The sequence below is a fragment of the Aythya ferina genome, assembly GCF_964211825.1.
Source record: "Aythya ferina genome assembly, chromosome: 5".
Lineage (NCBI taxonomy): Eukaryota > Metazoa > Chordata > Aves > Anseriformes > Anatidae > Aythya > Aythya ferina.
In genome coordinates, this window is record NC_140301.1 from 28,775,606 (window position 1) to 28,787,794 (window position 12,189).

Genomic DNA, 12,189 nt, shown 5'->3' on the forward strand with positions numbered 1-12,189 from the left:
ATCTCTTCTTTTGGTAGTCAAAGCAGCAGAGAAGCAGCTTGAGAAAGTTAAGGGTTGCTGCAGGATATTTTATGCCAGAAAATACATAATCACATCTGTTAACTCTTGGAAACCAGTTTTCAGACAGCTTTCGACATGCCATTAAATCTGACTCATTGCTTCTTGTCATTACCATTTAAAGTGTCTGAAACTTACCGTTTTGTGTTTCTTCCTTGGGGAAAGTAATAATAATTGATTGGGTTAATAGTTGCATGGGTCAGGCATCCATCTAGTGAGAGGAAGGAAAAATGAAGTAGTTTGTGCTTTATGTGTATTGGTGAAATTTATTAACCCATGGATATGTTTGCATGTGTTTTGCTTCATTTGACAGCCTGTAGTCCTGGTTACCTGTTGCAGAACACGTTGGTTATGTAAAATATGCAGAGGCAGTTGCACATCTTGTAAATCGGGGTTGGTAGCCTCCCTGCTTTGTAGGCCAGACTGTGAATCTGCAGAGTAAGGAGTTGCAAGGGATCCAAGGTTAATCAGGCAGCTCAGAAGGTCAGGGGAGTCAGCTGCAGCTTTTGCAATAGTCATGATGCACCAAGCCTGAGCATAAACTTCTGATCAAGTGAAGACTGCTTCCATAATTTTCCCAGGGAGTCATTGAAGAAAATATCCAAGTTTTTGAAATGTACGCTGGTAAAAACTTTCTCCCTCATCTTGTCAGCATTATGATCATAACAGAACCTTTCTTTTTCTTTCTTATGCCAAAGGAGTGGGTATTCAGTGACCCTCTAATTAGACAACAAGGCAAGTGTCTTTCCATTACCTCCTTCTCTACTGGCTCTCAAATCGCACTGGAAGCCTGCAATCAAAAAGATGGCAGACAGGTAACTGTGCACCTTTATTAATCCCTTTGTTGTCACATACAGGTGTTCGTACATCAGTGCAGCTTATGGGAATGAACACAGTACTATCAAAGTGTGTAAAAGTCCCTTCCACCTCCACATCTCCCTCTCTGGTGCATTTCATAAGCACAGATGTACGAGATTGCCTATGACCAGAGAGAGAGGGTGGGGGTATATGCTCTGCCTGGGTCCTTGGCATTGTAGTTAGCTCCAGCCCAGTCACACCACCGTGTCACTCCATGGAAACACTGATGTTCAGCAAGGTTGGTTCACGGATGAAGAACAGCATCAGTGAGGAGTAGGTAAGCAGCAAATACTTTGAGATACCTGAGAGAAGGGCAATGTATGCTATCATTTGTTTGCTTATTTAAGAGAATAGTTCAGTTGGAAGGGACCGTCAAAGATCTAGTCCAACTGTCTGACCACTTTAGGGCTAACGAAAAGTTAAAATGCATTATTGAGAAGCTAAAAGTTAAAACACAATAAATTATTGAAGACCTTATCCAAATGCCTCTTGAACACTGATAGGCATGGGCACCAACCAGCTTGCTAGGAAGCCTATTCCAGTGATTGACCACCCTCACAGTAAAAGCATTTTTCCTAATTTAGAAGTGAGAACTGTGTTCTTTGTGCTGTCTTTGGACATGTTAACAGGCCTTTAAAACTGAGTGTGCGCAACTCATTTGAGAAATATTGACTGGCATAAAGCACCATATGTTCTGTCCAAACTACTCCCTGAGGAGAAATACACAGCAGCAGTATTGGCTTTGCAATGCTCCTGACAAAATGCAGCTCTGGGACTGTCATGCAGTTTCCAAGACGCGTGTCCCTGATCTGTCAGGACACCTAAGTCATTTTGCCTTGCAATACAAGGTGTGAGATAGTGTCTGAGATGGCTGCAGTGCTCCTGCAGATACATTATGTGTTTTGTTTTGTTTTGTTTTTTTATCAGAACTGGTCAAAACATAACATGTGACAACACAGCAGTGGCAGACAGTGAATGCACAGGACTTACTTCATCCCTAGCTCCCGTGCTTCCCTCTATACCAAGAGAGAACAATTTTCCTGTCATCTAGAGCTATACTGGCTCTGTTGTGTTTTCCTTTCATCTATTGTTTTGGTAGCCCAAAGACAGGAGGTGGCTCAGCTTGCTACCAGTCCTCAGCATCATCCTTTTTTGTCAGTACTTTTTAATGCCATATGAATTTCTGAATTAGGTTCTTCCTGAAAGAAAGCACTGAATTCCAGTCTTGCCCATGTGTAGAATGCCTGTGTAGACTTTCCTCTGGAGGTTTGGTTAATGCAGAAATGTCTTGAAGAGTTGTCACCATGAATACGTTGGGAAAACTCTTAGTGCAGCTTAGCATTGCAAAGATATCCCAGGTGGGCTGTGCTCGCCTGCTCCTTTTTCTTGTTGGTAATCACTCAGCCTCTTGCTGTGTAATTAGGTCACTTAGCTTCCCCTTAGGTGCCTTGCAGCATTTTCCTCCCTGGCAGCAGAGAGGACTCTAGCAGCTGCCAAAATCAGTTCTTTCCCCACCTCCTGTATCATGGAAGGACAAGGGTCCCCTGGAGGGGGGTGGAGTACAGGCTCTATTAGCCAGAAGAGAGATTAATCCACACTAACACATGCAGGTTCATTCTGCTACTGGAGTAGGATTTATTGAGCCTTGATGTGCTGATTGTATACAGGCTCATTATAAAGACATGCATATACACTTAAGGATGTGAGCTGTTGTTTTCCATTACCTTGTGTGAACAAACTGCACTTAGATCAAGGACTTGAGCTAACAGATGATTTGGCCAACTGACGGTGAGCAGGGATTTTGTTGAAGCATTTCAAAAAACTAGAGACTGATCTGAATCTCAGCTGCCATTCCAAACCCCCTTGTGGTGGTGGGGATGAGGTAGCAGAACTGCATTTGAATTTTTAATCTAATTTGGGTTGAAATGCTCTGAAATTTTGGGGTTGCTATGAAGCCCCAAACTGCTATTTCAGATTTCTGCTTAGAAAGCCAGTTCCACATGCAGTGCTCAAGTTTGTTGTGTTCTTGGGGAATGTTGTTATGGTATCTTCCTTCCATAAACACATTGTGTTTTAATTAGTTGGAAGTCAGTTGTCTTTGCGAACTGGCCCATTCTCTTTCCTCTGCCTCACTTCTAGAAGGACCACATACATCTGATGCGACGTGTTGTCTGTTCACTTTGGGAACTGACTCTTTCTTTGCCAAATCCTATCTGAAGTGAGAAGTGAACCTAACAGCTTATATGGGGTCATCTGGGTTAGCAAGGCAGGATTCTGGCAACAAAGAGACAAGAAAGAGACGGAGTCTTGTTCTTCATAAGCAGGCAGCTTGCAAATCCCCCTGCCTAGGATGTTACCCCAGCCCAGCTCCCACTACTTACAAAGGTGAATTTCAAGGTGTGGAAACTTTAACATATTCCTTCAGTTTGCCCTACAGGATGCCTCTCTCCCCGTGGGTGTGAGGTGTTGGGAGGGATTGCTGCCTTTTCAAACTACACGTGGGTGTAGCCACTCCTCAGTTCCAGCAGGCTTCTCAGAAAGCCAAAGGGGCTGAGTGGGAATGGAGGAAGGGAATTGAACTACCTCAGAGAAGTGGAAGTGGCAAGCAAGAGCCTTGAGAGGAAGAGGGCAAGCCTGGCAATGTGCAACATGTGTTATCCTGCGAGGAGATGGTGGCATAAAGTCCAGATCTGACCATCTCTAGTGTCATTGTCATCAGAGGTCTGTGGTGGAAGGCATTTGGACTTTCCTGGATCTAGACTTTGTGTCTATGGCTGAGTGATTTCAAAAGCACAAAAAAGTGATGGGTTCATTGTTTGGTGTCAGCAGAGCAGATTAGTTCACAACAGCACCATATAGCTGCTAAAGCTGCTTTCTGCTTTCCAACATGCTGAATCTGTGCTCACGCTACACAGCTGTTGTGTGTTAAGCCTGTCCACAGGGAAGAGAATTTTGTTGTTGTTTTTGACTGCAAACAACAGTCTCATGTCCATCTGACGTGTATGTAATACTCTAGCAGAGGCTTTAAAGTCTTATGAGCAGTATATGTAGGGTATTACCTCAAAATAAGTCTGGAACCTTGCAAGCAGGATACTAGACAATGCTCCGAATGTAGATGACTTTTGACTCTGTCAGACTTCTCCCTTGGGCTGAAAGAAACCAGGAACAAAACCTATTTGGCACCACGATCCTTGTTGATCATTCAGCAGCAACAGCCAGCACTGCTAGCACAAGACCAGCCAAGAGCTATTGTGCATAATCAGAACTAGATTTCAAAGCAGATGGATGTCATCCATAATGTTATTTGGAGAATAGCATTTTACTTGAATGCACAATAAATTCTTGCCTTTAGCTTTTGTTTTGGCTCTGACTGATGGTGGGAGTGGCATTTTAATTCGTATTATAGCGAGGACAAATAGGAGGCAAAGTGAGAGTCAGACACTAAAACAAGAGAATGAAAATGAGAAACATTGGCACAGTATCTCCCAAAAGAACAAGAAGCATGCTGAGAAACCTTATTAAATGGCCATATTTCATTAAAATGTGCTCAAGGAACGTGACCCCAGCCTGAAAATGAGGACATCAAGCTTTCGTGGGAGACAAACAGTATTTGAAGTCCTATGTGTCTTTGGACACGATTGGGAGATTTTCCCACCTTACTTCTCAGTGTCTTGTATTACATGAAATGCAGACAAATGCAACTTTGCACAGACTTTCAGAAAAGAGGAGTGAAGACCTGTGTGTTCTGGAAGCACTTGACTCAGCATCTTCCTGATAGTAAGCGGGTAAAATGCTCCTTGCAATATGCCAGAGCTTGAAAGCAATTTTCAGGAGACAAGAGTCGCTCTCAGTTCTGATTCTTCGTTTTACAAATTTAAAACTAAAATTTAAAATTTAAGAGTTCAAAGGGGGACAGTACTTGCCAGATGCTGACATGAGCTTTTCTATCACACTCTCTCTGCTCATATGTTTAAAAATGAGGGTTTGTCATCTTCAGCACCAGCTTTGGGTTGCCCATGGCTCTGCAAATACATTCAATTACAACTTGCAGCATCCTTGTCTATTCCAGTTATCAGTTCTCCATACATCTCTGTCTGAGGCGTCTCTGTCCTAATCAGCAACATCTGCTCTTCCCAGCTGCGTTTCCTAATCTTGGCCAGCTCCACCACATTTCCAGGGTTACAAGGCTATTGTCTGGAATTTGAAATAAACCCTGGACTGATCGGATTGCTGTGGGTTAAAAGAAGGCTTTTGATTATCCTGAGAAATTACAGTACTGTAAACACTTTCAGCTCTTGTATATATTGTGCTGTTTCTTACTGACTGGTTAGATGAGAACTAGCTGTTTCAGACTTTTCTCTTAGTAATTTCACATGGAGTGCTTCTACCCAACCACCTCAAGGTACTTTGCAGTGATAGATAATAAAGATGGAGAGAGAGCTTTACTAAAAAGTGGGGAAAATTTTGATTGACATTTGGGGAAGAGGTTCAAGCAGAGAGTGGGATAGTATTTCAAAGAAAATATTGCTTCTTTTTTCCATCTCCACTTCATACCTGCTGCGACCAGTAAACTGTATTAGCTACATTTGCACTAAGGAAAATTTTCAAGTCAAAATTTTTCACACTGTGGCAATGCTTAAATCTTCAAAAAGCTGCCCTTGGCCCAAGTACAGGCTGATCAAAACTGTCTATGGGTAAGAAAGAAGGCTCCCTGTAAAGTTTGGCTCTATGCAGGAATTATCTGATCTGTTAGTACTTTTTTAATTCTTCTAAAGATGGCAATCACTGCTGCAAATTACAACTTAGCTGTCCAGGTTCCCCTTGTGGTCTTTGGAGGAAGCTGGGCCCTCCCAAAAGGTGTTTGTACTTCAGACCCCTCCGTTAACATGCCACTAGAGGACTAGTTTAGGCTAAGGTGCTCAGATCTGAGGTGGCTGAAGATGGGAGTATCTTATCTTCTATTTCCACCCATTCCTACAGCCCTTCCTCCTGAAAGGTCCATGATACGATTTGTCCTTGCAGGGTTAGCTATTGGGTTGTCCCTGGCTATTCTGTGGTCTGGCAGCCATGCAGTGGGCTCTTGTGAAAGGATCAGGTGAAGTCAGAGGAGCTCATCAGATATGTCGTGGAGGACAGCAGAACACAGTTTCTGACCAGAATGAGTAGAATCCATCACTTTGAAAATACCACTTATGTGAAATGAGGGAGCCCTGCTTTAGCTTGGGCTGTCAGTGTGCTTTATAATAGCTCCATGCATGCATAACCAGCCAACCAGCTAACTCTGTCACCTTCTCAGTGTTCCTCCCAGTTTCCCCATCCTTCCTATCCAGTCTGTTGAATGGAGAGACACAGAGTGGCTCTGGCTCTGGGCCTTCCAGTGGTGCCATTCACTGAGATTGATTTGGTGTAGTTCATTAGCAGCAGAGAATGTGCTCTGGTGAGTGTTTGCTGGTGTCTTGCTGTGTCTGTTGCTGCAGACTCTTCCTGCAGACAGCACAGTGGGTGCCTGCTCAGCATGGAGAGATCACAGCAGCAGGTCTCTGATCTGGAGGAATAACAGGAGAGAGCCTCCTGGTAGTGCCAGGTTTCTTCTAAGCAGCTGGAAGAAAGAAGAAAAAAGTGTCTCTTGGTAAAATGACAGAGGCAGGGACAAGGGTGGAGGGCAAGGAAGAGTTTCCTACATGGAAGCTGGGAGTCAGAGTAGGGCAAGAGGCTCTTCACAGAGCTATCTGTGACCTTGGGAAACAGTGAGGGAGGGGGGTCATTGCTCAGAGATCACACCAGATAGACACAGTGTGCTGTTTTCTGGTATTAACTTCTTCCTCAGTTCTTTGCAGGGAAACTTCTGCCAGATGAGAGCCAGATGGCTCCAGGACCCATGTAGACACTGGGATGCAGCAGCTGGTGAGGGTATTGCAGGCTCCTCTGTGTGCACAGACTGTGTTGGATCTTCCACTGCATCATCGCTACATTCCTCTTTCTGCTTGCCTGTTAAAACCAGCTTCTTCCTGCTGTTACAAACAGTTTGCTTCTAGCAGTGTCCCATCAGTCAGGGTTAGCAGCCATAGCACAGTGATTCTCCCCCTGGAGTAACGTCTTGAAGGACTATGTGATGTAGGAGTGACATTATTCCAGGCTTCGTGACTGCCCAGCCCTCCAAGAAGCATAACCAGCACACGGGTTTGGAGGAGAGCTGCCAGCAGTATGTGAACGTAACGGATTGCCTTAAAACACACAGCATGTGGCAGTCTAAGCTGTTTGCTGCGTTACTTAACCAGGAATTAAAATATTGGTAGGTTTTGACATTGCCTGGATAGCACAGGATTTTTTTACTCCAGTTTGCATGCATTTCTGCAACAGACTTGAGGTCCATCAGTGCTGCCAAGCTGTTTCTTCTTCCTCATCAGTCACATGGGTTAGCCAAAATATCCTCCTCATATCCCTAAGCCGCTGACCGACTGAGTCATCTGCGACTGAGTGGGAAAAAACCCAGGAGCCTGGAGCACTCAGTCCAATCACCTGCTGGTCCCAGCTGTGCCCCGCTGGAGGGAAATGGCACAGCCCCACCTGGGAGATCCCAAATTCACAGACTCATTTCTGCTTTATTTTCTCGGGGCTATTAGCAGGGATGGAAGGTACTGCCTTTTCCCAGCAGGATTTGCAATTCAAGATTAGGAGATATGTTTTCATACCTGAACAGCAGCACAAACAAACAGGGCCTTCAGGAAAATGGGGTTGCATGTGGGGTCTTGTGCATATGCCTTGGTGGGAGCAGACCCAGAGGACAGCACTGCAGAAAACAGAGTGATGTGCGCTGAGCAGCTGTGAGATGTACACTTACAGACTGAAATGTTGGTAGGGCAGATGAGATTATGAAGAACCAGCTTAGGAAGATGCAGAGATATGAAGAGCTTTCAGTGTAGTGCTGATAAAAGTCTTGACTTGATGAGAGGAGAGATGAGGACATGAAAGAGGGAGAGATACAATCTAGTCAAAGAGCAAGAAGTGTGGTTTTTGTGTTCTGTGGATGGTTTGCTTTCTGTGCTGGGAGAGATTTTTGAGGATTGGAAAGAAACCATAGAAGGGTTTCAGGTTTTGAAAGGTATCTGGGTGTGCAGAGATACAGAGCAAATGTGATTTCCTACATTCCTACAGAATGGTAGGGAAATTCTGGGTATAATATACTTTTGAAAATGCTGGTGGTTGATGGTTTTGTGTTGCTTGCCTTCTGGATACTTCTGAATATCTAACCCTATAAACCAGCTAAGCTCAAGCTCCAGATATCATTAACGCAGGAAACCAGTGCTTTGGAGAAGCTGCCAATACCCAGATTTCCCAGTTGTTGAGGTTTACAACAGGTTTATGCTCAACCTTTCTCCTCCTTCTTGAAGGCATGGTTACCTGGTGAAATGGCAGTAACAGTGTGTTTCTTCTCTCCTCACAGAAGTGGAAGATGAAAGGCAGTTTCATTCAACACTTCGTCAGTGGTCTCTGTCTGGAAAACCAGGCTGGGAGAGTGGTGACCAACCCGTGCCAAGCAGATGTACCTGGCCAACAGTGGGAGCTGCTACAAGCAACATGATGGTAGCACAGAGATCTCCTTGTTTCTTTGTGCATGAGACTTTGGGAACAGAGAGGGATTGGGATGGGAGGAATGGCTTTGTATGTCTGACCCTAAACGTTTTCATTGTGTCCATCAGCAAGCCACCATTTCAGCTGAACACTTGGTGTTTTTGAGCTTTCCAGAGAAGAAGCTGTGGGTGAGAGAAGGATGAGGAGTTGTTGAAATCAGCCTGTCTGTTGTCTTAAGTTCCCCTCTGTAGCTGATGTCTACACAGCAGCACACAGGGAGGGGAGAGCACCTAGCCTGATACTCAAAATGGTCAGAACTGCCTTGCAGCTCTCCCCCTATCCATTCCTTTCTCTGCATCCAGAGTCTGTGACCTTCAGTCCAACACTTTGGACAATGCTCATACAAACGTCGGTAGGTCTTTGTCTTCCCTGGCTTTTCACTTTAACATCGTGCATCATTTATGCATGTGTGTGCTGGTGCGTCGCAGCGAGGACTGGCCAGAGGAGAAGCCATCGTGATGAGTGGAGGGGCTGGGGGGGGATGAGCAGGCCCTGGGGGCAGGTTTGTAACCTCGTTGTGGTAGGCCCACATCTTCCTCTGCCTCACAGCCAAATGGGCTGAGGCTGGGAAATAGGGCACAATGCTGATGACATCTGGAAAAGGGCCCTGTCTGTTTTAGCAGCGTAACGTGGGATTTTTTCAGGAACTATTCCCTGCTGAATTCCTGCTTCCAGTTTTCTACAGGTGGAAGGCCGGCCCCGTCTCCACGAGTAATGCAGTCTGCAGGCAGCCCAGCTGGACCTGGGTTCAGGGTACGGTGCTCCTGTGGAGCTGCCCTTGATGCTCAGCAAAGGGTGCTGATGCTCGGGGATTCCAGACAAGCGGGGGCCATTCCCCGGCTGCTCTTTCTGGTGCTGTCAGATGCTGCCCACTGCATCCTGTATCGAAGGCAACGTGTAGCCCTTGTGAACGTATCCCAGCGTGACAAGCCACCCAACCCCTCTGTCCAGCTGATCTTTCCCCTCTCTCTGAAAGAGGAGGTGAAAAGGCCTGGGGCTGCTCTACTTGCGAGGCCCGGCTCTCCTCCCAGGGTCACCTGGTGGGGGTTGGCTGGTGGAGCTGAAACTGCTCTGAACTGACACTGCCACAGAATAGGTCTGCCCGGGAGCTCTCCTCTGGATGCTGGAAATACTGAGGACAGATGGTGTTTCTAGCTGACGTCCCCTTCTTGCTCCCAGTTACCAGTCAGCTGTAGCTGAGTTTGTGTTTTCAGACTTGCCAGGGGAAGCCTACCAATTTAAACAAGCAAACAGAAGTCTCCACAACATCACCTTGGAGCACGGTTTTGTAAACCAACCCTCCTCTCCAAGAGCCTGGCAGGGAAACCATATGGTGGGGCCACCTTCAGAAGACATTTGCTCATCTGGGTCCTTTCTAATTTGGTATAAAAGAAACACAGGGGGATCATTTGGGTTCTGAACAATGGCAGCTTTTGATCATGTTTGTAACCCTTTTTAATTCTTTCTTCTACCTTGTTATTACTCCGATTTGTTGACAAAAGAACAGATACTGTTCTTCATATGTATGTTTGCATGTGCTTGGAAGTGCTTGTGTGAGAACTGGAAGATTTTTTTTTTCCTGTTCTCAGTTTTTCTTTTATTTAAAAAATTAAATATCAGTGAGGTGGCAGGAGCTCTTTTCTTGTTTCCCCCTATATTTGACATCAGCTCACCATCTTGACAGATGGTGACGAATGACCTTGCCTGCACAGTGAAGACTCAGGAGGCAGTTCCCTCTGGCCCCAAGTGTGCAGCATGGTACAGCTGCACTTCTCTGTGGGGACAGAGGTACTGACTCTGCAGAGACTTCTCTTTCCCTGTAGAAATGCTTTGAGCCTGGACCACTGAGGCTGAAAGAGCTGAAATTGGAAGAAAATAGCCTAGGAAAGGAAAGACGACAGGGCAAATGGACCCATCTCAGGGAGAGATGCCATCCCACTGACAACTGCATTTTTAAACAAGCATATGCAGGAGATGCTACTTACAGAAAAGCATCATTAGGCAGTAGGAGACATGAATGGTCAACTTCTCAGACAGCTGGCTTGAAAAAGTTAATGCAAAGACAATGAAAGGCCATTGAGCAGGTACTGTATGTAAGCTCTGCATACAATAAAGTGTTAAAGGATTATTTATTTTCATCAAAATGTATCCTAAGTGAACCATCCAAGCTTCCCCCATTTCACTTTCCGGCATCTCACGGGTTGCAGCTAACAGCATGTTCGCTCCTCCACCAGGTACTGCTTCCTTCCTTCTTGCTCCCACTGTGTGTGTGCAGCTTTCTTGCAGTTCCTTCTTCATAACCCCACTGGGACTAGGACCCCGCTCCTCTACAAACAATCCTCCTGACTGCTGCAGGCCACAGGAACTCTGCTTATATAGCCTCCAAGCGCTGGGCCAGCCCTGGTTCAAAGGGTTCTCCTTAGCATGCTGGCTACTGCCCTGGACTTTGTGCTTGGCTCCAATGTTAGAGGTTCCTGATGGGTCCCAGAGCAGCGGTACCTGGACTCGCTGTGCTGATTTGTGCCTCTCTTACCACTGGTCACCGCCTGGCAGAGTGTGAGCTCGCAGCCATCTGGGGCTGTGAGCTGGAGCAGCCTGAGCGCTCTTCTTCAGGTGCTCTGGCCTGAGGGAGAAAAGGGAGTGGGTGGGCAGATGCTAGATGTCAATAACTTAAATCGCCCCTGCAGTTAGGGGCTGCCAGAACCCTAAATATACCTGGCTTTGGACGTGTTATCCTGAGGTCCCCTGCCAGCTGCTGTACTCCCCTGTCAGCCGAAGCACAGCTCACAGGGCCTCCCCCGCATAACCTGGAAGTTAATGGACTTCAGCAATTGCTGAAAAGCCTATGCGTTACAAAAAGCTGCTTTTAAGTGTGGGCAAACTAATCTTCTCAGAATAAACGAAGGCTTGGCCAAACTCCTTACTGGCGTGCTTTCTACTTCCCTTGCACCGAAGGGAGGAGGAGGGACGTCATCTCTGTTTTCTTTCGGCAAGGTCCAGCGGTGCCATGCTTTGGAACTGGACTCCAGTGGGGTATTTGAAAGAAAACTGACTGAGCCCTCAGATTTGGTTGATTTGTTTCTTCAGCAGTCAGAATAAGCAGCCGCTCACCTTTGTTTTCCTCTTTACTTTAAACAGACCTCTAGACTGTGAAGACGGAGCATTTGCATTGGTAATACCCTTTAAGAAAGCTGTTATTGTGTCAGATCATGCAATGTAATTTCATGTGCTATGAACCAATGGGGGTTTATTTAAGAGGAACTGAAACTACTGTTGTACAGAAATCAATTTCAAAAGGTTTATTTTCCCCACTCAGTTGTAAGTTGCACTTTGCCAGATGTAATTTATGTGGAACCCAGATTTGTTTTCCCTTTTCTTGAAGAAAGCATGTGCCAGAATCTCTCTAATGCCTGGAATAAAATCCACTTTGAAACAAGTGCTCCAGCCTGTTCTTATTCCCCTTTGCTTCCCATTGGAAAAGAGCCTCCCTCTCTTCTTCCTTGTCCCTGCCTCTGTTTCTCCCTAGGTTTGTGTCCCCCCAGTTCATTGCGTGGGTTCCTGGGGTGTTTGTAGAGGGGCTCTGCAGGAGCTGGCTCAGAGATCTCCAGGTTACAGTGGCGTATCAGTTGAAAATGACTGAAG

At 45.8% G+C, this 12,189-nt stretch overlaps 1 protein-coding gene across 3 annotated transcripts in view; it reads left to right on the plus strand.

Moving 5' to 3' along the window:
* Window positions 1–11,983, plus strand: part of GALNT16 (polypeptide N-acetylgalactosaminyltransferase 16) — a 72,151-nt gene extending 60,168 nt beyond the window's left edge. For 2 of the 3 annotated variants that reach the window (XM_084519492.1, XM_084519490.1), the window contains exons 14-15: window positions 756–872; window positions 8,360–11,983. In XM_084519492.1, coding sequence (XP_084375618.1) covers window positions 756–872; window positions 8,360–8,497 — 255 coding nt within the window. In that variant the 3' untranslated portion in view covers window positions 8,498–11,983. The remainder of the gene's footprint in view (window positions 1–755; window positions 873–8,359) is intronic. The other variant, XM_084519491.1, reaches the window with a different exon arrangement.
* Window positions 11,984–12,189: the final 206 nt, after the last annotated feature.